This window comes from Cyrtonyx montezumae, unplaced genomic scaffold (genome assembly GCF_038088225.1).
Source record: "Cyrtonyx montezumae isolate F1298 unplaced genomic scaffold, pur_monq_1.0 scaffold_69, whole genome shotgun sequence".
NCBI classification, from domain to species: Eukaryota; Metazoa; Chordata; class Aves; order Galliformes; family Odontophoridae; genus Cyrtonyx; species Cyrtonyx montezumae.
In genome coordinates this window covers 219,510-241,715 of record NW_027072077.1, presented here as the reverse complement: position 1 = coordinate 241,715, position 22,206 = coordinate 219,510, and the positions used below count along the sequence as shown (strand labels likewise).

General features: G+C 58.9%; 4 protein-coding genes across 6 annotated transcripts in view; 2 read left to right on the top strand and 2 right to left on the bottom strand.

The window, feature by feature from the left end:
- Positions 1-1,153: 1,153 nt before the first annotated feature.
- On the bottom strand, positions 1,154-7,059 carry HTRA2 (HtrA serine peptidase 2). 2 transcript variants are annotated; one of them, XM_065750251.1, is made up of 8 exons: positions 6,631-7,057; positions 5,541-5,745; positions 5,277-5,471; positions 5,042-5,074; positions 4,620-4,728; positions 4,018-4,087; positions 1,829-1,924; positions 1,154-1,525 (listed from the first exon to the last, which is right to left on the bottom strand). In XM_065750251.1, the coding sequence occupies exons 1-8, from the start codon at positions 6,981-6,983 to the stop codon at positions 1,360-1,362; spliced, it is 1,227 nt and encodes a 408-aa protein (XP_065606323.1). In that variant the 5' UTR covers positions 6,984-7,057; the 3' UTR covers positions 1,154-1,359. The 2 variants fall into 2 exon arrangements, with proteins under 2 accessions (XP_065606323.1, XP_065606322.1); XM_065750250.1 differs by having other exon boundaries at positions 5,277-5,745; positions 6,631-7,059.
- A 106-nt stretch (positions 7,060-7,165) lies between these two features.
- AUP1 (AUP1 lipid droplet regulating VLDL assembly factor) lies at positions 7,166-17,106 on the top strand. Of its 2 annotated transcripts, XM_065750248.1 has the most exons (12): positions 7,169-7,316; positions 7,430-7,567; positions 8,028-8,178; positions 9,028-9,215; positions 9,301-9,373; positions 12,168-12,241; positions 13,128-13,194; positions 13,763-13,868; positions 14,183-14,338; positions 14,516-14,676; positions 14,878-14,966; positions 16,971-17,106. In XM_065750248.1, the coding sequence occupies exons 1-12, from the start codon at positions 7,267-7,269 to the stop codon at positions 17,017-17,019; spliced, it is 1,302 nt and encodes a 433-aa protein (XP_065606320.1). In that variant the 5' UTR covers positions 7,169-7,266; the 3' UTR covers positions 17,020-17,106. The 2 variants fall into 2 exon arrangements, with proteins under 2 accessions (XP_065606321.1, XP_065606320.1); XM_065750249.1 differs by lacking the exon at positions 13,128-13,194 and having other exon boundaries at positions 7,166-7,316; positions 12,168-12,236.
- Positions 17,107-17,130: 24 nt separating this feature from the next.
- LOC136057528 (BCL2/adenovirus E1B 19 kDa protein-interacting protein 3-like) lies at positions 17,131-18,442 on the top strand. Its single transcript, XM_065750252.1, has 5 exons — positions 17,131-17,456; positions 17,587-17,695; positions 17,764-17,991; positions 18,065-18,217; positions 18,332-18,442. The coding sequence occupies exons 1-5, from the start codon at positions 17,435-17,437 to the stop codon at positions 18,378-18,380; spliced, it is 561 nt and encodes a 186-aa protein (XP_065606324.1). The 5' UTR covers positions 17,131-17,434; the 3' UTR covers positions 18,381-18,442.
- Positions 18,443-19,097: 655 nt separating this feature from the next.
- The window catches only part of LOC136057534 (dedicator of cytokinesis protein 2-like), a 47,367-nt gene continuing 44,258 nt past the window's right edge, over positions 19,098-22,206 (bottom strand). The window contains exons 44-53 of the mRNA XM_065750259.1: positions 22,102-22,186; positions 21,804-21,890; positions 21,080-21,256; positions 20,893-20,976; positions 20,667-20,804; positions 20,125-20,495; positions 19,871-20,071; positions 19,567-19,670; positions 19,322-19,461; positions 19,098-19,245 (exon numbers count right to left, since the gene is read on the bottom strand). Of these exons, the coding sequence (XP_065606331.1) occupies positions 19,159-19,245; positions 19,322-19,461; positions 19,567-19,670; positions 19,871-20,071; positions 20,125-20,495; positions 20,667-20,804; positions 20,893-20,976; positions 21,080-21,256; positions 21,804-21,890; positions 22,102-22,186 (1,474 nt within the window). The 3' untranslated portion in view covers positions 19,098-19,158. The remainder of the gene's footprint in view (positions 19,246-19,321; positions 19,462-19,566; positions 19,671-19,870; positions 20,072-20,124; positions 20,496-20,666; positions 20,805-20,892; positions 20,977-21,079; positions 21,257-21,803; positions 21,891-22,101; positions 22,187-22,206) is intronic.

Below are 22,206 nucleotides of genomic sequence, written 5' to 3'. Positions count from 1 at the left end.
GCTATGCGAGAAACGTCTCAGCTATTTCCCCTGCCCGCTGCCGCCCCTCCCGCAGCTGGGGTTTGCCGGGGAACAAATTCCACTGGCGAGGCCAGGGCCAGCCTGAAAGGAGCCCTGTTCTGTTCTCTGTCCGGCAGGAGGGGAATGCCGGGAGCGGGGCTCAGGGCTGTCCTCCGCCACAGCCCCCCCCAAGGAACTGTGCATCTTTCATATGCTAAAAATACCGAGGGTGTGCAAAAGCAAAAGCCCCTCCACGGGTGCAGCGTGGCCGCTGCTCGCATTCCTGCCGCTGGGGCAGCCGGGCTGCTGCACAGCCCCGGGCGGCACCGCTCGCTGCTCCTCTCCTCCCACGGCCGCTGGCGGGGTGCTGGGGCTGGAGCTGGGCTCTTCCAGGAAAGCAAGGACAGCCCGAGCTGCTCCTCGCCGCTCCCTCTCAGCACAGCTCTTGGCCGCCAGCTGCAGAGGACAGGGAGGGGGCAAGCGAGGAAGGCAGCGGGGAAGGGCCTGGCGGGTCCCCAGGGATGCCGCTGTGCGTGGGAGCGCAGTGCTCCGGCACTGACAGATGTAAAGTGGGGGAGGGACAGACAGACGGCGCCAGGGCAGCGTGCACAGCCCTCGCAGGTTCTCCTGCAGCTCTGGCTGGCCGCACGCTGCCCCTGCCTGACCCTAGGCTGGCTGAGCCATGACACCGAAGAGCCTCCCAGTGTGACTCAGAGAGCTGCATTCAGGGTGCAGATGTGGACACTGACACTGGAGCGTTTGCTCTACGTGGATGTGATTTGACCCAGAAGGCATCAGCCAACTCCCAGAAGCCTTCTGGGAGCAGCCACGGCAGCAAGCTCTGGCTAGGAGCAGCTCAGCCTGCACAGGGAGGCAGTGGTGGCTCCCCCCATGAAGCTCTGCCCCATGGCAGCTCCAGGGCCGCTCTCATCTGCAGAGAAGGTGCCCCCGGGAGCCACACACTGTGGATGAGGGAATCAGACCACAGTCCATGTATAGGTGCTGAGGAGGTGACAGGACAGCTCTCCCCCTGGCACTAAGGAGATCACTGCTCCTCCCAGCTGCAGAATGACAGGAGGAGCAGGTTCCCACAGCCCAGCTGCTCCCAGGTCACACTTGGGACACTGTGTGCTGTGGAAAGAAGGGCACACAGCACCTAGAAAAGTGCTTTATTTGAGCAAGGAGGGGAGTGGTTTCACACTGAGCCTGCCCCAGTGCCGTGCCCCCTGCCCAGCCCCTCCAGGTCCTCACAAGGTCCCAGTCTCTCCCTGATGGGCACACACATGTGCCTGTCCTGCGTCCTCGGCTCCTGGCCAGCACAGGCAGCCAGCAACCAGAGCAGCCTGCACTGCAGCACAACTACTCTGTGACCTCAGGGACAACGCTCACCAGCAGAGTGTCATAGCTGCGCCGCACCAACAAGGCCAAGCTCTGCTGAGTCCGCACGGCCTCATACACATCCTCGGCACGGCGCGTCGCCTGCCCGTTAATCTCCAGCACAACATCACCTGCCTTCAGCCCTGCCCTGAGGGGAGAAGGAAAGAAACTCATGGCAACTGAAGCAGACACTTGTCTGCGGCTTCGTCTTCCAGGAAGGAAAGAGAGCCAGGCACTTCAGGAAGCTGGGGCTGTCGTGCCAGGCATTCCTTCAGCACCACAGGCAGCTTGGTCGAAGGGATGCCAGGCATGTTCCACCAGTCAGCTCCGACTGCAGACCGACTGCTCTGCAGGCCCCAACCCCTGCTGCTCTGCAGCAAAACCCTCAGAGCCCAACACAGCCCACCCCGCGTACTTGCTCTCCACCCATGAGGCACAGGGCAGCACTTACTGATGGGCTGGGGAACCGATGATCACTTTGTGGATCAGCACTCCATAGGACACGTCAGGGAAGCTGGGGTCACGCAGCTTCAGCTCAGCGAGGATGCTGCAGAGTGAAGATCAGCATCACAATACTGAGCTGGGAAGCAGAGCTGGGCTCCCACCCAGCCAGGACAGCACTTGGAGAAAACACTGCAGAACTCTGCTCCTGTGCCCCTGAGCAAGCGACCAGCTGCAAACCATGGGTCACTCCAACACCACCATCTTCCTGTGTCATGGTTTCAGATGGTGCTGTTTGAGTGTCCTGACTGTGTTAAGGAGAACCAGAAGCTACCAGTGCTGCTGCCAGCTGGATCCCAGCTGCTGGGGATGCACACCCTGTGTCTGAGCAGCCCCACATCACAGCTTCCCTGGTATCAGCTTTGCACCGCCCCTCTGAAGTTTCACTTCACTCTTCTGTGGGTAGGTCACAGAACAGTTAGGCCCTTTTGTTTTTTGCTATCTCTCAGCTGCAGTCTACCTGGACCAACCCCAGGTCCTCCAGTGTTCCCCCAGATCAGGTTCTCTAGCCCCAGCTCTATTCTGCTCCTCTCTCTGCTCCTTTCTGGATTCTCTCCTACTGTTCCTGAACACATCCAGCACTGGATCCAACACTCCAGCTGGATCTCACAGCTGTGCATAACACAAACAGCCTCTGCACCAGTTCAGATCCACTGTAACACCAGGAAATACAGCTCCTGCTCTGCACTGGTTATGGCTGCTTGCTTTGCAGCAGTCCCTGCTGAACCACATCGAGCTTTGCAAGCTGCCACCTCCTCAGCTGTCACAGTAACACAGCACAGATGAGGCTGAAATGGAGCTGCTCCGATCTTTGCCAGTGACAACCAGTAAGGTTTTGTTTCTGCTAGGTTTCCCACTTGCTCTTTTGAAACCTACATCAGCAAGTCAAATACAGCATGAAGGAACATCCCACGTGTTTTCATGTTTCCCTAGTAACATCACTCCCAGCACTGCATCCTCAGCACCTGTTTTGTGTAGAACGCATTCCCAACAACCAGTATCTGTTTTCCAAGTCCTGCACTCAGCCCCCATCTACTGCATGCTGTAATGCAGGGCAGCAGGAGCTCAAGCCTCCCTCAAGTCTATACTAAATAATATTTGGGAAGACACTTCCCCACATCTTTTTCCTCTCTTAAGAACCATCTGAATCTCAGTAATAACTTCTCATGGGGAAAAATAGGGTGCCCATGTGGGCTCTGTTTTCTGATGAGGGCAGCTGCCTCTGGCTCCTGTTCTGTTTGTATTGGTGGATACAAACCTTCAGCACAGCCTGATTTCCCCGTGCAGCACTGCTCCGCCTGCTCCCCAGGCATCAGCTTCAGCCCTAACAGTGAGCACGAGCACCACCTGCTGGGCATCCCTGCGGTGCTGACGGTGCTCCCCGCTCACCCTGCTGCCCTGAAACTCGAGGTGCAGTGCGGCTCCTCCGCTCTGCGCCAGCAAGGAGCCAGGACTGCTCGTGGCATCCAGACCACAAACTCAACCGACCATACAGGAGCCACCACAACTCTGGCACGGACACAACACAGCCACAAAGCATGTTCCTGCCACACACACGGCAGCCACCAACCCCAGCAACATGCTGAGCCCCAGGAATCTCCTGAGAGCTGCTCTGGCAACCCGCTTACCTCCCCCCAGCAGACAGCTCTCCTGCAGGCAAGCATGCTTTCTTATTCTGAAAGTCTCATATTCTGTCACAATTTCCGCACCACAGCAATTCACCTGTTGGACCATGCCTCCCAAGGAGTACAATTTACACAAATTTTACATCAAAACTTTCAGCTGGCACAGTGCATATCTGTTAGTTACACAGCACTTCTGGTGGCTCTTTGTTCAGGACGTGTTGCAAGGCCTCTTTATGAACTCCTAATGAAATCAGACACTGCTGCAGCAGATTTAGGGCGTTATCTGCTGGCAGATTCTAACATATAGAAATTCGCAAGCTTCTAAGTTACCCCAGACACACAGCCTAAGCTCTGAACACGATATCAGCAAAGAGATTTCTGAATGGGAATGCTTAACCTCGTAAAGACAAACCTCTCAAAAACTGGCACTGATGGTGAGTTTGGAAGATGCTATCACACCATCACCAGGTCCCAACGAGACCAGACCCCCCAGCCCTGACCCCTGAGCACAAACCTGGGCGTGAGAGTCAGCATCATCACCCCAATGTAACGGCGCTTTGTCTCTGCATTGCCAAACCAAGAGCCTGTGGACAGAGAGGACAGTGACAACAATGCTGAAAACAGACACACACTCACAAAAGTAAAGGACTGAGCCAGCAGATCTCAAAGCCCACACACCACAAGGCAGGCAGAGTGATTCTGATTCCCTACACGCAGAAAACGTCAGCTCCATTTACTGGCTTTATAGGTACTGCATACTTTCCTTTCTAGGTTTAAGACTGAGAATACCATTCCATAATGTCAACATGGGAACCAGACAGCAAGGATCTGCATTAAACACATTACCACAAATGCAAAGGAATGAGAACAGGGCAGAGTTCTTGGGAACTCTGAAAGTCTTTATCTGTGGCAGATGGATTTCCCACAGCAGAGGGCCTCACTGCTTCATGCCAAATGTGGGAATCTTCTTATTCCCCAAAGATTCTTCCTCCTGCTATGTTTGCCCTCCTCTCAGAAGTGCAGGGAGCTCAGCTATGCTGAAGCTTCCTCCCTCCTTCATCACGCTCCTCCTGGCCTCCTTCCCCAGCACCTGGAACAGAGAGGCACCCAACTCACTTTTGCGCTGTTCCTCCTTTTGAAGGAACTTCCGCAGCCGATCTGAGGGGATGGCAAAGGAGATGCCCGATGTCACCTTCATGGTGTTCACCCCAATCACTTCACCATCCTGCATGGAAAAGGGCACTGTGCTCTCCAACCTGCTCCTTTATGGAGTGGGAGGGAAATACTGTGCAAAACCCGAAGCCTGTGCACCCATCCCTCGCCAGGCACTCTCACCCTGCTGAGGCCAGGCAGGGATGAGCCCCACCAAACAGGGCTCTCACCCCAGGCCAAGCCTTTGATCCCTCACTTTAAGATGCCTAAAAGGCACACGGTTCCTCCTTCCCTCCTGACAGCTGGGGACACTTGCACAGCGCTCCCACTGAGGGCACCCAGCTCCAGGAGACAGAGCCCACTAGGATACACGCAGGAGAACTCACCAAGTTGACGAGGGGGCCACCAGAGTTCCCAAACTGAAACAGCAGAGAGCAGCAATGAGGCCATGAAAGCAACATCCTCAAACACTAACCCACAGTGACGGCACAGAGCCCAGGGTTCAGGCTGAGGAACAGCCAGCTCCCCAACCAGAAACACCCTTCTCCCCCCGTGCCACACTCACAGCCCTTCCCCAGAGCCGGCAGCGGGACAAGGTGCCAGCCCACCGTGCGGCCTTACGTCGATGGCAGCGTCCGTCTGGATGTACTCCATGTCAGAGGCGGTCAGGCCCAGCTCCCGGCTGCCGCGCTGCGCCGAGCTGACGATGCCGGAGGTGATGGTGTTCTGCAGAGCGAAGGGGCTGCCCATGGCCACCACGAACTCTCCCTGCCGCACCTCAGAGGAGCGCCCCAGGGGCAGCGTGGGCAGCGGGTGCTGGAAGACAGGAACCTTGTTAGCAGAGGGCAGATGAGGAAGGGAGCTGCTCCGCACAGCGACGCGCACCTTGGGCTTGATCTTGATGGTGGCGATGTCTGCCACCTGGTCCACATCCTGCACCACGGCGTCGTACTGCTCCCCGCTGGCCAGCTTCACCCGCACGCGCCGCCGGTTCGCCACCACGTGCGCGTTGGTCACGATGAGCCCATCAGGGGACACCACGAATCCCGAGCCATTCGAGATGGGCACCTCACGGCCGGAGAAGGGGTGTCTGCAAGGTGGGCAAAGCTCACAGGACGGTGAGGGGGCCCAGAGGGGATGTGGGAGCCTGGGGCAGCAGGCAGGGGCGTGGCTCAGCCTGCTGGGTGGGACAGCAGCAGAGGACTGGGAGGAGGCGCCTGGGTGACAGTATGACGTGGGAGCTCCTTCACGGCCCTGGGACAGGTGTCCATCTCAAGAGTCTGCACAATTGTGCACTCATTGAGGCAGCAAGCAGCAGGAACCGAAACTCCATGCACAGCAACAGAAGTGTCACCTTACGAGGAGCACAGCGGTGCACTGGGAAGTGCATGCTAACAGAGAGCAGCAGTGAACACTGCAGACTCTTTAGGAAAGACAAGCACGGACCTATGGAAGGATATAACCTCAACACACAGGGCTTTGCTGCGAGGACCAAGGAGGGGGAGCTGACGTCCCTGTGAGTCTGCTATCAACGACCTTTAAAAAGACAGAGCGGCTCAGGGCAGCTCCCAAGTGCTGAAAGAAGGCAAGCATCGCACCAACCTGCAAGGACAGCGAGGCCAAAGAACCGGCCTGTATCACCCCGTGCTTAGAAACACCCCGGGGCAAGAGCAAAGCAAAACGATAAGGGAACGGGAGCAGCAGCACAGACCCACCACGGGAGGACCGCGGGAGCCAACCCGACCGGCTGCTGCAATGAGCGGTGCTGCGGACCAGGAGGGAACCGGGCACCGTCTATTGTAACTTCAACGCTCCCAGCGGTATCCCGCAGTGCCCACGCAGGTTTACAGCGGCAGCAGTGCTGGAGCCCCACGGGGCCGCGGGGTCCAGAGCCCAACAACGGCACCGCAAAGCCCCGCGGGAGGGCCGGGGCGAACCGAGGGCACGGGGCCCGTACGGGCAGAGCCGGGCGTACCTGCCCACGATCTCCACGTAAACCAGGGCGGGCGCCGTCTTCTCCACGACGTCGGCGATGAAGTTGAAGGCGGCGCGGGGCGAAGCGGGCGGCGGCGCGGGCGGCGCGGGCACGGCGGCGCGCAGCGCGGGACCGCGGCCTTCCCGGGCCCACAGCAGCACCAGCGCCGCCGCCCCCGCGCCCAACGCCGCCGCCGCCAACGCCCGGCGCCCGGCGGGAGGGTCGGGACGGGGAGGGGGCGGCGGCGGCGGCGGCGGCGGGAGACCGGGGAGGGGGGGGGCGGCCCCGCACAGCGCGCGGCCCCAGCGCGTCGCGCCCAGCGGAGCGCGCACCCACCGCGCCAGCGCCGCCATGCCGCCGGGCCGCGGGGAGCGCCGGGAGCTGTAGTCTTGTCCGGCTCGGGCCCGCCGGGACGCGCGGAGCTAACCGAGAGCCTTCGTCCCGCGCCCTGCCCGCCCCCGGAGAAGGAGGAGGAGGAGGAGCGGGGTCGTTCTCCCCGTCCCGAGGGCCGCGGTCGAGCGGAGGATCGCGGCGCGGTGCCCGCCGGGAAAAGGCCGCGCTCCTCCCAGGGCGCCCCGCGCGGGCGGCGGAAGATGGCGGCGGGCGCTGCGCGGCGCTGAGCGGGCGGAGCGCGGCATGGAGCGGCCCGCGGCACCGGGCCCCGAGCGGCTCTTCGACTCACAGCGGTGAGAACCGCGGGACGGGACGGAATGGGACGGGACGGGCGGGGAGCGGGCGGCACGGCGGTCCTTGCCGCCCCGGGCCCCGCCGTCCATCCGCGCCGTTCTCCGCCCCGCAGGTTTCCCACCGACGGGTTCGTGCTGCTGGTGCTGCTGCTGTACGCGCCCGTGGGGCTGTGCTTGTTTGTCCTGCGGCTCTTCATCGGCGTGCACGTCTTCTTGGTCAGCTGCATCCTGCCCGACGGTTTGCTGCGCCGGTGCGTGTCCCGGGGCGGGCCGGGTCGCCGCGGCGGGGGCTCCGTGGCCGCGGGGGGGTTACGGGGAGCTGAGCTTTAGGGCCGCTCTGCTCCCGACAGTCACGGAACCGCAGAACGGTGCCATTGGGAGAGCCCCGAATGACCGCCCGGCCCCAACCCCCCACTCCTCCAGCCGCCTTCTCTGCCGAGGCCAAAGCTGGCCGTGCCACCTCTGTGCGCGGGGTCTCATCTGAAACGCCGGATTGCTGATGTCAGTTCTGGGGCTCAGTGCTATTCTGCTCTGTTTTTCCCTCTGCAGGCAGCCCTGGGCCCCAGCTGGAGCCCCATAACGATTCCAGTCTGTCACATCATTTCCCTTTTGTCCCAAAACCCAATTCTGAATCACCCTGATTCCCAGCTTCTCGTTTTGTCAGCAGCTGAGGCCGCAGGACTCTGAGGAAACCCTTTTTCTCCCCTTTAGAGTCATTGTACGTGTGATGTGCTCAGTGCTGGGGCTGTTTGTGCAGCAAAGCGGGCCCCGTCTTCGCGATGTCAGTGTGCAGGTGTACATTGCCAACCACGTGACACACTTCGATCACAACGTCATCAACCTGCTGACCTCGTGTAACACGGTGAGTGACGTGCAGCTGGGGTGGGGGGGCTGTAAGGACCTCTCTGAGAAAAGCACACGGATGGCAATTTCTGAATTCATGTATTGCTGTGGACGTTTTCAGCTCCTATTTATTAACCTAAGGTTGCGCAGGCCTGAAATATTTTTTTCTGTGGTTCAGTTTCACACTTGCTCGAAAAACTGAAGGTCACTGGGAATAGTGATGGTTATGGTGAGGATTGGTGTTACTGAGTTGGACAGTCCCGGTGTCTGTATCTCTCTGTCAGAAGCAGGGTTGGCTGTGGGGTTTTCTTACAGTGCCAGGTGCTGTGTTTGTACTTGTGGGCAGTGCTGAGGGCCAGCAGGACGCTGTGCTGGGCTGAGAGCTGTGTGATTTTCCTTGTGCTCTCAGAAAATTCCCCAGGTGTGGAGTTTCCAAATCCACAGGCACGAAATGTTCCTGGAAGTTAACCGGTACAATTTATGCTGAGTGGTGATAGATGTGGTCCTTAACTGGAGAGAACTAACTCTTGGAAGCAGTGCATCCCTTGCAAAGCCTGTTGGGAATTCCTGGAGAAAATGTGGGAAATCTGACTGCCACTCAAAGCAGAGAGGAATTCATTACTCAGATGGGATTTGATTGGAATTGAGGATCAGGAATCAAGTTGCCAGGAACTGGAGCCACCACTGAAGCCTGGAAGTGGCGTGTTCTCTGCTGCTAGTGTTTTTAGCATATGGGTTGTTTCCTCGGCCCCCAGAGGCATTGATGCTAACAAGCAGAATTTTTTCCCATCGACACCTGAGAAAGTAGGCCTTGCCAGAGAGCAGAGTGGCATTTCTTCCTTCCTCTTGTTGTTTTTCTCTCTTGCAGCCTGCGCTGAATGGTGCCCCCGGCTTCATCTGCTGGTCACGGGGCTTCATGGAGCTGGGAGTGTCAGGGAGCCGAGCAGAGCTGGTCGATTCCTTGAAGGCATATTCATCTCACAGAGGAAACCCACCACTGCTGCTCTTCCCAGAGGAAGCTGCCACCAACGGCCGGGCCGGCTTGCTCCGCTTCAGGTGCTGGAAAGGGGTGTTCTGAGCTGGTGTCCTCAGGGTTTGCTCAGCTTTGAAAGCTGCTGACAGTTGTACTCTTCCTTTTCAGCTCCTGGCCGTTCTCAGTCGTGGATGTGGTGCAGCCGGTTGCCCTCCGGGTTCAGAGGCCTTTGATCACTGTGGTGAGTGATGCAGGGCACGGAGGGCTTCTGAAAGCTGCGAGAGGGTCTCCATCATGTCATTAATGTTGCTTCTGCTTTGAAACCTATGGACAGAGAGACCTGGCCTTGTTCCCTGCCATCCTGAGGATGAGTGTCTGTGTGCTTCAGTTGGCTTTTCATCTGCTTTTCTCAGAGACCTTTAGCTAATTACGTTTTTGTCCTCATGCTCACGGTCTCAATAGACATTCTCAGTGGTGCAGCTGTGTAATGCTGTGCCATATGATGTCCACAGCCGCAGCAGCAACGTCCCATACCCTCTTGAGTTCCCTTTTTTTAAAGTGTTCTGAAAGAATAACTGAGTTTGGGTGACGACAGAAGTTATGCAAGGCTCTGGATGGAGCTCTTGAACTCATGTCTCCCAGATCCTGATGTGTAATGTGATGCAATTTTGGCTTCAGAAAAGTGGCAAAGTTCATGGTTGGAGTGCTAGCACTACCAGGCAGATTGCAGTTAAACTGCTCTCAAGTTTATATGCAGAGTGAGGTTTTCTTGTCTCGTGGTATGGTAAATGGATCTGCTTAATTGGAAGACATATTTTGTGTCTGTCAGACTTTTTGGATGTTTTTCTGTTCTTCCATCTGTTGGAAGGGGGCAGGATGCACTGAGTACGTTTAAAGCCACTTACAGACAGACCATAAAACATCACTGCCCATACAGATGTTCTTCAAATGAGATTCGATTAGGAATTATATCTTTGCCACTTGACATTTGCTGCTTTTACCCACGTTGAAGGCCACAACATTGAGGTCCTTGGAGTTAGTAATGGACCAGCTGGAATACTGATGTGATGCTGCTGTCACTTGGAAATCTAATGTGGTCTGTGAGCACGTAACAAGAGGAATGTGTGGTAGAGCAGGAACACAGTGCTAGCTGCACGTGTGCGCTGGTGACAGCTTCTTCTGAATTCCCATGTGAAGCTGTGGCAGCACAGCTGCTGAGGAAGTGGGGCAGCAGTAGAGAGCTCAAGAGGGCTGGGAGCACCATGCAGAGTCCAGAGAGTGGCATTTAAAGGTGCTCGGTCACAGAGAGATCGCTGTGGATAGTTGCCTGCACAGTGCAGAGGAGGTTTCAAAGTGGAGAAACTGATTTTTCTTTTTGCCAAAACGCACAGCAGTGTTAGTAGGTGCTGAGCCTAGGTTTTGGTGATACACGAGCTTCACTTTGGGCTAGGATGAACTTTTCTAACAGTGAGGAGACCTGAACTTTTGACTGGCCACTCCAGGGAAGTGGGAGAGCTGTCTTGTTCTGCACTGCCCTGAATAAGTAAGTTATCTTGTTATGGGTTTGGTTCCTCTGAGAAATCCTGTGCAATGTGACAAGTTGTGGGGAACTCTTCGGGTTTGTCTGTGCATCTTTTTCCTTTGTGAACATTAGGGAGAACAGCATGCGTGTCACTGCTGATTTGTTTGAAGGTGATGGTTATAATCAATCACTTCTTGGCTCAGGTTTTTACCTTCAGAAGCTGAGCAGGATCTGTAAATCATGCACGTGGGCTACGTAAGTCCTGGGCATTGAGAACTGTAGAATTTCTTACATCATTATAAGTCATCAAAAACTTCCTGGGTCAGGAGATGGGGTGCTTTGAACGTTTCAATCACTGCTTCACAGAAAGCTTATGTGGATACTCACCTGATGTGTGCCTGGCACCAGGCTGAGCACGCCACCACGTCTGGGGTTTAGATGGAATTTGCTCTAGCTGCAGTTGGCTGGAACCTCGTAGTGAGTGTGCTGGTTTGTGATGTGCAGTGGTGTTACGTGGAGGCTGACTGCTGGAATGGCCGTGAGGCATTTGATCTTGGTGTTGTTAGGTCTCAGCTCTGTCAGGAGATGAGGCTCCTTTATGTTGCCCATGGTGACTCTGGTTTCTGAGCTTTTCTCAGTTGAAAAAAAAAACTTGTGCAAAGCTTTGGGTGAGGATAAAAGTCGTGTAAAAGAAGCTGGGGGAGCGATGTTACTGGCTGTAGACCTGGAGGAGGTGTTCCCCACCAACTTGTGGGAAGTTTTATCACCTGCAGGAAAACAACTTTAAAAAATCCTAGGAACAGTGTTTATTCAACGGGAAATTGGTTGGAGTCATTGAAAAGTAGAGGGGGGAAGGATTCTCTGGAGGCCTTTAGTTCTGCTGTCTGCTCACAGTCAGACTTGCTCCTGGTTTTGACTGAGCTGCTGAGAAGGATGGAGAGCCCTCCAATTCTGTGCAGCTGTTCCAGACTTCAGCCCTTCTCTGTTGGTAGGCGCTGCAGTCCGTAGGTAAAAGATTATTTACTGATTTTTAGAAATAGGAAGGCAGTAATAAGTTACAGCTCAGCTTTAATGATTAATCTTCAAAAGGAAGAGTTGCTTAAGGGTTCATACTGCATAAGTACAGCTTATGGGACTCGAGTTACTGCACAGGCTGTTCCCATCCGTATGTGATTCCCACCATGATGCCAAGGGAGTATTAGTAGGTCTTAGAGCATTTCAAGTCCTTTCTGAAAGCATTATCTAGAAGAGAATGTGGAGATATGAGGGAAAGTCATGCTATCCTAGTGAGGGGAAAAGACAGCTTGGAGCAGTGAGAAATTTGACTCTTTTGCTGTGCAGGGTGAGGACTAATGAAGGTGAATCTCCTCTCCTGCCCACTCCTCTGCATCTCTGCTGCATATCTGTTACTCAGTGCCAGCCCTGAGCTCTGTGCTGCCTGCCTGTTTTCCCCAGGGAGACCTGACTGGCTTGTGTTGTATGGGCTCTAACCTCATTGCACTCTCTTCTCCAGAGCGTAGCTGACTCCTCCTGGATTACAGAGCTGTTCTGGACCTTCTTTGTTCCCTTCACAGTTTATCAAGTAAGGTACTATCTTCTCTCTCTCTCTTTTGTTTGGGGGAGGGTTTTGGGTGGGCAGAAAGCCTGACATTGTCGCCATTGAAGTAAGAGATCTGTTCTGCAGTGATGTGCCCCCTCGTTGTGGTACCGTAGTGTGGCTTGGTTCAGCGCTGTTGGTCCATGCCAGTTCCTCTCAGCCAGCTTCAGAAGTGGAGAGGGATTTTGGTTCCTGTGTCAGTGAAGGAGAGGAGTTCTGCAAGACTTTTACCTGAAGTTTGAGTGTGTTTTTGAAGGTAGCTCCTCTGTTGTAATTCACTCCAGGGCTGCTCAGGTCCCATGGGTGGTGCTGTGCAGGCACCTCAGTCCTCTAGCATCCTTCTCTTCCCTGCAGTCCCTTGTGAATTGCAGAGAGGGTTCAGATACCTGTCTAGGGCCCAGGTGAGCCCAGTCTGGCTGAGTAGCTTTGGTGTCATAAAGGTCCTGAGGCAAGCAAAAGAGGCTTGGAGATAAATTCTTCCCAGTGTGCCTTTAGGGGTTGGGATATTTCAGAAAGAAAAGTCTTTGTCCTGTCACTTCCCCCAGCTGTATTTTGTTTGTGTTTTGTTGATCTATTTTGTACTCCCACGTAAATGGCAGCATCTCTTTATTTGGAGCCTCTCAGGGGAACTTCATTAGGAGGTACTTTGTCTTTTATACTTGAGTGTTAATGAGAGTAGATGAGCCAGTTTTGTCATACGTTTCCCCTGATTCTGCATGATAGGGGTAAGGTTTGACACTCATCCTGTGGGAAGAGACGTGGGGTGAGCAGGGAAAGCTGAGGTGGGGGAGCACCATTGCACTGTTGATCCCAGATGGGGCTGGCTCCTCCAGCAACCCGTGACACAGTCAGCCCAGTGCTGTTGTCCCCATTCAGGTGGATGCCGTCTGTCCCCAGACGAGCTGAAGAACTGAGTGAGGATTTTGCGCTCCGTGTTCAGGAGGTAGGAGGATAATGTGGGAGAGGGATGTGTAGGACAACTGCAATTTGGGATGGTCACAGAGGAGAGCGGGGTGTAAGCAGAGCTGCAAAAGGCATTTTTGGTTGGGTATATTTGTGTTATGGGAACTCTGGCCTGTACTTATTGCCCCTTATAATTATTCTGTTCTTCCATGGCCTATTTGCCACCCGCTTTTTATCCTTTCTGCCATTTATCAAGGCTCTCCCCACTAGCTCTGTATGCTAAAAACTCCCCTTTCATAATATCACAAACCAAATAAACAGTGATTGTTTCTCCACCTTCCCGTTACACACTGGGTACTTCGTAGATCCTGTTCCGAAGATCTGGTTATCTCCGTGTCAGCCTGTTTTGCCAGGATGATACTGCACACTCTCGAGTCCTCTGTGTGCTCTTTGCAACACTGGAATGCATCACTGAGGGATTGAGGAAATCAGTTCCCAGTCCTCTTCCCCGCAGTGTGGCTCCAGACAGGCACCGTACATCTGATGCATTCCCTGTGAGATGGGAATGCCTGGGTCATGCGTGCTGTGTCTTCTCCACGTTTCTGCAGCTCTTGGCCATGGAGCTGGGTGTGGTATCCACACGGCTCACTGCAGCAGATAAAGCTGAACACATGAAGAGGCTGAGACATACATCGCATCTTCCCTTTGCCCCAGGTAGGTGTCCCAAGTATGGAATGGCACCTTAGGCTTTGCCTTTGGGGAAACTTCAGCCTGCCCTTGGTTTCTCATGTGTGGAGGAAGAGAAGAAGATGTGAGCCATCCTCCTAGGGATGAGGGGTGCCTGCATGCTCTAGGTTGCAGATGTAGCTTGCTGGGAGAGGATCACCGCTCCTCAGCACAGATGGTGGCGTGCAGGACGTCCTAATTCCTACTGTTCTCATTTGGACCAGAAAAAGTGGGGTTGGGGCAGCTTGCTAAGGCTGTGTACCTTTAGGCCACCCTCTTGTGCCTCATTTTTTTTCCTGCAGCCTCAAGCCAGCCCCTGGCAGCCAGGCTCAGGATGCCTTCCAGCCTGTCTGGTATTGGGTCCTTTGCTCCTGAGGATGTGCGGATCACAACGATGGCTCAGCAGGTCAAGGAGGTGCTGCCTCATGTGCCTCTGGAGGTCATCAGGACAGACCTGGGTAAGCTTAGGCCTTGGGTATTAGCAGGAACACAGGATCACCCTCTGCCATGTCACTGTGACACCTGAGAGCAAAAACCCTTGTACCTGCTGCACTGTGAAGCGCAACAGTAGAAGGGAAATGAGTTTCCTAGGTGTGGCAGCTCCTTCTCTTTACACGTCCTCTGTGTTCCTACAGCCCAAACAAACTGTGTAGACACCACTATTGCAAACTTGCTGGAAGGGAGAGTGCCCTTCTTCCCTGAAAGTGAGGCTGGTACTGGCCTGCCTGCTCCATCTACCTCCTGGGCTGCATCAGCTTCTGGCATCCAGGGCTCCGTGGATTTGCCTTCTTCCAAGGTACTTTGACAGTTTTAGTGTCTCCTCTGCACCGAAGGCTTGCAGGCAGAGCATGATGGCCTGTATCTGAGACTAGCCGTGTCAGGGGAGCCGAGCGTTTTAAACTGGAGATCAAATTGGCATGCAGGCTGCTTGCAGGGCCAGCAGGGAGGGTTCCTGGCTTTGGCTGTTTCCAGCTGACTTTTGTGCTTTCCTTTCTAGCCAGCTACAAAGCAATTTGCAAAGTCCCCCGTGGAACGGCACCTGTCCCTGCAGGAGCGGAAGCGAGCACTGTACGACTACGCCAGGAGGTGAGTGCAGCCCCGAGACCCCATCCCCAGCAGGGTGTGCCCCGTACAGCGCCGACGCTTTTCTGCTTCACCTCTTCCAAGCACGCAGCCTGTTCTCCTCCTGGGTGTCAGTGTTTTGTCTCCAGCAGTGGCTGGGCTTGTTTTTGAGGACTGGGTTAGGAGCTAGTGGCCAGAAACACAATTTCTGAGGAACAGAGCTTAGCAAAAACAAAAAAGAAGTTCTTTAGTGTAACAGATTTGACTGATAGAAGTCATTGTGAGAGTATAGATTTCTTTGAGATAAGCAGTGATGCTGTGGAGCACTCGTTTTAGAAACGAGGCTTTGCTGTTTGGCAAAGGGATGGTGCCGTTCATCTTCCCCAGTGAATACTGACAGAGAACAGGGAGTGAGTTTGACCTCTGTGTGTGGTTTGGATGGTGCAGATATTGCAACGAGTGTCCAGTTCTGGCATGTGGTGCTTTTTTTTCTTTTTAATGCTGAAAATTCAGGATGAATTTGGAGAGAAGCCACATAATAATAGGAGAGGAAGTGAAGTCTGTTAAACTTACTGTAAATGAGATGGCTCACTGCGTGTAATTATTTTTCCGGGTGAAGGGATCAGGCTTTTTAATCTGTCAGAGAAATGCAGAATGGTTACTAATGGTTAGAAGTTGTAGGCTTATTTCTGTAGAGGAAATCTATTTCAGTGGAATAAGCTTCCAACGGAACTGATGTTTTTGTGGTGCCTGTGTGTCTGGAGGTGGGCCTGGAGGACTCTTTAGAAGATGCTTTAGAAGATGGCAGAGATAACAGAGGCTTTGGTTCAGGCCAAGTGGCATAAAACTTCTGCAAAGTGGAGTCACCACTCTGTGTAAGAGTCTTATAGTGTATAGGAGAACCTGTCTGGTGCCAAGCTCAGGTGCCTGTGGTGCTGAGCCGTAGGCCTGGCACTAGGCAGCACTGAGAGGAGCCTGGCTCTGCCCTCTTTGTGCCACCTTTCAGGTATTCTGTGGCTCTGATGAGCTTTTCCTGCGGCCTTCCCTTTCCCAGGGTGAACAGCCCCAGCTCTCTCAGCCTTTCCTCATAGGAGAGAAGCTCCACTCTCCCTTTGTTGCCTTTGTGCCCCTGACTCTGTTATGTCTGTGTCTCTTGCTTTGGAGAGCCCGGGACTGAGCCCAGCACTCCCGATGTCCTTTCTGGTGCTGAATAAAGCAGGCAGAATCCCCTCCCTTCACCCGCTGGCAGTGCTTTGCATTGTGCAGGTCTGTTTTTGCTGAGCTGCTCCCAGCTGGGTGCCCGCAGCACATCCCGGTGCTGTGGCTGCTCGTTCCCACATGCAGGGCTCTGCACTTCTCGTTGAACTGCACGAGGTTCCTGCAGCCTGTTCTTCCAGCCTGGCCAGGTCGGGTCCCTGGGTGGCAGCATGACACTGCCGTGTCCACCACTCGCCCCAGTTTTGTGCTGTCAACAGATGTGCTGTGGACACAGCCCGTGCCACAGACACACACACGAACAGGACTGGGCCCAGCACTGACCCCGGGGGTGCTCCTCTCACTGCGGTCCTCGAGCAGACTTTGCACCCCTGAGTGCTGCTCTGTGCCCGGCCAAGCAGGTGGTGCTTGATCCACCTCGGTGCTCGTGCAGCCACGTGCCAGCAGCTCCTCTGGGGCCCTTCCTGCCCCCCAGCCACACAGCACCCACCGCTCTGCCCTCTTAGCAGCTGTGTCACTGCAGAAGTTCAGGTCTCGTCAGTAATGACTTCCCTTCAGTGAATCCACGCTCACTACTCTTGATGATTTCTTTTCCCTCGTGTGTGTGGAAGTGCTATCCAGGATGAGGGGCTGTGTCTTTGCAGGGATGGAGGTGAGGCTGGCGAGCCTGGCCCCGACCGCACATGGGAGGGTGCTTTCTCAGCGCCGCTGGCGGCGGCGGGGCCGGGACGGCAGAAGCCCCGCGCTGCTCTCCCGGCGGTGCTGCGGGCGGAGCCCCGGGGCAGCGCGTACCCAGTGCCCGTCTCTCCGCAGGAGGTTCGCCGAGAAGCACGGCGCGGCGCGGCCCGGGGGCAGCCCCTGAGCGACCGGAGCGGCACCGGCGGCGGCGCGGGGCTGGGGCGGCGCGGCCGGGGGCGGCGGAGCGGCAATAAACGGCGCTGGAAGCAAACGGCGGTGTCCGGGAGATGGGGGGGGCGGGGCCTGGCCGGCGGGGGCGGGGCCGTGCTGCTCCGTGCGACTCTGCACGCGTCGCGGCCGCCGCCCGCCCGCTGTCCGCACGTAGGCGCCGCTTAAAGGGGCGACGCGAGCGCGGAGCGCAAACCGCGTCTGCCGAGGGGAGGGAACGACGCGCGGTCCCGGCGGGAGGAGCCGATGCCCTTTTAAGGCGCGGGTAGCCGGTGCCGCCGGCTTTATTTACATGGGGGCTCGCGGCTGTCACGTGACCCACGGAGCCGCGGTACCGGGCGGGGGCTGAGAGCGGCGGGAACCGTGGGGCCATGGCGTGCGCCGGCGACGACGGTGTGCGGGGCGGGGAGGTGGGCCGGGGGTGGGGGGTCGATGTGCGGCGAGGACCGGGGCGGGGGGTGGGGGGGGGGCACCGGGAGCGGTGCGGGACCCCGCGCCGCGCGGGGCTGACAGCCGTCCCCAGGCTCCTGGGTGGAGCTGCGCTGTGACCCCGCGCCGTCGCCCTTCTCGTGCCACGCCGACGTGGAGCGGATGCTGCTGGAGGCGCAGCTGGAGCCGGACGGCGCCGACGGGTGAGTCCCGGAGCGACCCCGCACCGGGTCCCGCCGTGCGGTGTGCCGATGCGGGGCTGTGTTCTCAGGGCGCCGCCAGCGCGCGGTTCCCCGGCCCGGGACGAGGAAGGTGCCGGGAGGGTGAACCAGCGGCTCCCGACCCCCCCGGGCCGCCCCCGGACCCCGCCGGGACGGGAAGAAGCGCCGAGCTCCCGCCCGGGGACCCCCGCCCCGCAGGACGCCGAGCGGACGGGGCGCCGCGTGTCCGCAGCGCTCAGCCGGAGCTGCGCCCGCTGCCCCGAGCACCGCTGCGCGAAGTGAGCCGCAACCCCACCCCCGCGGTCCCCCGCCGCTCCCCGCCCGCCCCGTCGAACCGCGCGCTTCCCGCAGGGACTCGCTCGCCTTCGCGTGCCCCCCCCCGCCGGTGCGGTGGGCGCTGCGGGACGGCGCGGTGGTGAGGAAGAAGGGGCCGTTCAGCTCCGAGCTGCTGCTGCTCGTCATCCCCTCGCTGCTGCTCAGCCACGTGCTGACCCTGGGGCTGGGGTGAGTGATCCTCCGGGGCCGCTGAGCGCGGTGATCGTGCACCGCCGCTCGCTACACTGCCCTTCTCCCTCCGCCCCACCCGGGGCAGTCCGTCACCGCCTCTCTCCCCTCCAGGATCTACATCGGGAAGCGGTTGGCGGCCTCCTCGGCGAACCCGCTGTGAGCACCGGGCCCGGCGGGGGACAGACGGCCCCGTTCTTCTCTGCGGGCGGGGGCGGCCCGGTACGCGGCGCAGCGGAACGCCCGCGGGCGCCGTGGCCGCGGCACGCGGCGCCGTCTCCTCCCCCCGTCCCTTCCTCGCCCCGCCCGGAGCCCGCAGCAGCAGGCAGCCCCCGCTCTGCCCCCCCCCACCCCATCCTCGAGCGCGGGTCCGGGCTCCTCCCGTTATCACGGCGGACTGTGCGTACGGCCCTGAGCCCGCGGGGCTGCGGGGAAAATAAAGAGCCGCGGGCGGTCAGCGCTGGCAGTGCCCGCCGGGACCCGCAGCGCGCAGAGCTGAGTGCCGAACCGACCCCTCCGCACCGACGGCTGCTGCGTGGGTCCTTTATTGGTCGGCGCGGCGCGGTGCGGCCGGGAAGTCCGACGGCAGCGGGAGCGGACCCCGCGCAACGTGCGGCGCTGCCCGACGGCTCCCGGACACGGACGGATCCCGTGCGGGGCTCGGGCCGGGGGCGGCTGCGGGATGGGGGCACCGAGGGCGGGGAGGGGGAGCGGTGGGAGGGTTCAGGGCGGGTACGGAGCACTCTGCGCCGCGACTGAGGGTGACGGCCCCGTTGGCCACGGGAGGCCGCAGCTCTGGGGGGGGGTGGGCTGGGGGCTGTGATACGGAGTGCTGCGATGCGGGATGGGACAGCTCGCGGGACAGCGGTGCCGTGCTGCAGGAGGGGTTTGTCCGGGAGCCGCTCGAGCCGGGGGTCCCGCCGCTCCCCCGGTCCGTGCGTTCAGAGCTGGGACAGCCGTTTGGACTTCGGGGGCGGCGGCGGAGGTGACTTCAGCCCTTTGCTCCAATCCGCCAGCGACGGCAGTACCTGCAGACAGAGGGACGCTTACACATGGACGGCTAGGTGTGGGGCGGGGGGTGGGGAGAGTGGGGCTGGGCGGCACCTTTCCTCCGTCGGCAGCATCAGTCCCCTCCAGGAAGGTCTCGTACACCGCGGGGCTGATCCGGCGCGGCAGAGGCGGAGCTTTGCTGGCGCTCTTCACGCGGCCGCCGAAACCGGTGGGGGACGGGGACGGGGACGGCGCTGCGCGGAGGGGTCGGGACGGATCGGGATGGGACAGGTCGGGCAACGCGTCCCGAGCGGTGCTGGGGGATGGGAGGGGTGCGGGGATGGGGTGGCTGCCGGTACCTGCGGAGCCGGGCTGAGCGCCCGTGGAATCGCGGCTCGGAGGCGGCTGCTTCCCGTCGGGGCTGCCCGGGCCGCTCTCACCCGTGCTGCGGGAGCGTCTCCGCCTGTCGTCCTGGGACGGGGAAAAGGCGTCAGCTCCCGGGGCAGCTCAGCCGTGCCGCTGCCGGGCTGCAGGCCCCAGAAGCGATGCGGGTCGTGATGCTCTCCAGCTCCGGGTCTTGTGGACCCCCCCAAAACCCCGATCCCGCTCTTCACCATCAGACGGCGACTGCGAGCGGAGGGCATCACCGCATCACCTCATCACCTTGGGCTCCTGAAGCTCCGAGGCGGACTGGCGCGGCTCCTGCCGCCGGTACATGAAGAACATGCTGGAGCGGCTCTCCCTGCGCTCGCCCCGGCGGTCCTCGCTCTCGGCGCTCCGTGGGATGGGCTTCGGGGTCGGGGGTGGCTCCATGCTGCAGAGCAACTGCGACTGTTGAGGGGCTGGGAGCACCGGGGTGCACGGCTGTGCCATGTACCAGGCAGAGAGCCCCTGGCAAAGCTCAGCAGTGTGGGGACCGCAGGGGACCCGTCTCGGCGGGGACCCCCCCCAGAAGAGGTGTGAGTGGTTCGGGTGACAGCAGTGCCAGCTGAGCCCAGGGGTGCACGTGGGTGTCTGTGCTCTGTGTGCTCCCCTGGGGTGGCATGGCAGAATGGATGCAGAGATGGGGCTTGGAGTAAAACAGCAGAGAGGGAAACTGAGGGCATTGGAATGGGGCGGGTGGGAGAGAATGCACGGAGCACAGGGGAGTGGAGTGGCTCAGGGTGTGGGGATGAGGATGGTGCCCCCCCCCCTGCACTCGCCTGTCTCTGGCACGGCTCATCCGCTCCCAGTCTGGTCCCCAGGTCACAGACCGGGGTCGTCCACTCCGTCGGTCCTCGAAGGAGATCTGGGAGCACAGGGGGAGCAGGAGCCAGGAGGTTGAGGGCGCTGAGTCCCCCTCTGCACAGTCAGAAGTGCCCTCCCTGCCTGTTCTGGTCACATGCCACCACCCCACAGCAGGGACCCTGAGCTCCCCCTCACAGACACTGCCCTGCTGTGCTCACCACCCAGCACTCACCATCTCCCGCACCCCGTACTGGCTCTCCACCTTGGCCCTCAGCTGCACGAAGCACTGCTCCATACGCTCATGGAAGGGCCGCAGATCCTCTGTCACCTTCTGTCCGTGGATCCGGATCCCCTCTGACAGCAGTGGGATCTGCAGGAGAGGGGGGCATGGGGCTCCCCGGGGGCTGCAGGGGTCCCGGGGCTCCCCACGGGGCTGCGGGAGACAACGCGAGCAGCACCTGCCAGGCAATCAGGTCCTTCAGCCTCTCGATGTTGCCCTGGTCCTCGGGGTGCTCCTCCAGGTACAGCTCCTGGAAGAAAGCCTGCAGCGAGCCGCTCAGTGCCCCTGGGTCGGGCCGGGGAAAGGAGCGGTGCCCCGCAGTCTGCTCCCGGTGCTGAGCGGGGCCGGCCCCCGCGCATCCTCACCGTCTCGTATTTGGCGAAGCCGCCCATGACGGCGGGGTCCACGATGCCATTGAGCAGCATGGAGAGCGGGTTGACGGGCAGGCCGGGGTCGTTCTGGTGCCGGTTGATCTCACTCAGAATCTTCTCGTTTGTTTTCATCATGGTCTCAATGGCGTTCTCCAGGGGGGAGATGACGGTCTGTGCCGGGGGAGGGAGCTCAGCAGCTGCTTGCAAGAGCACTGCCCATTCTGCTTGGGGCCGGTGGATGACTTCTCCCCATCCCCACGTGCCCAGGACCCCCATGGAGCCCCTCAGACCCCTGGGACAGCTGCACGGAGCTGAATTGAGGCCCACGGGGATGTGTCATTCTGCTCCCTGGCTCTGGGCTGCCCACACAGACAGTGCCACATGAGGGACCGCAGCGTCACACAGCCGTGTGGCAGCAGCAGTGCAGTGGAGAGCTCATGGGAAGCCACAGAAATGTCATTGCGTTGTGGGAGCAGCCGTGCAGCAGCAGCACGCATGGTCCAGGCACCACTGGTGCTGCTGTACAGCGCTCTGCAGCACAGCTGTCACCACAGCAGTGCATCGCCCGTCCTCACTGCTGAGCACCCAACCCCTCAGCTATGCCCAACCATCCCCTCTGAGTGTGGTGTGGGACCCCCACAATGAGCTGTGGGGTGGGCAGGGGCAGCCCAGGGCTGGGTACCCACAGAGCCCCTCTCCCCCCGCTCCCTCTCCTCACCGTGGTGGTGGAGGTCACTGCAAACCAGCGCAGGATGCCGGGCAGTGGGTAGGCTGTCACGAAGGTGGTCCGCTCGATCCACATGTTCTGCAGGCAGGACACCCACAGCTCCCGTCACCCTAGAGTGTCCCATCTGCCCCACAGGGGCTGGCTCCCACCTCCTCCCCATGGACACGGCAGTGCCACCTTCCCCATCCCAGCTCCGGGACCCATCTCTGTGCATTAGCCTCCTCTGCAGACCCGGCTCCTCGTGGGACCCTGCAGCTCTGCCCCTCCTGGAGTCCCCATAAATACTCACTGCAAATTCGTTGTCCGGATCCTTTGGGCCTTTCTTGAAGGGCCGCGAGTAGCTGAACTTCTGGACATGGTTGGCTTTGTAGAAACTGCAGGAGGGAATGGGGCA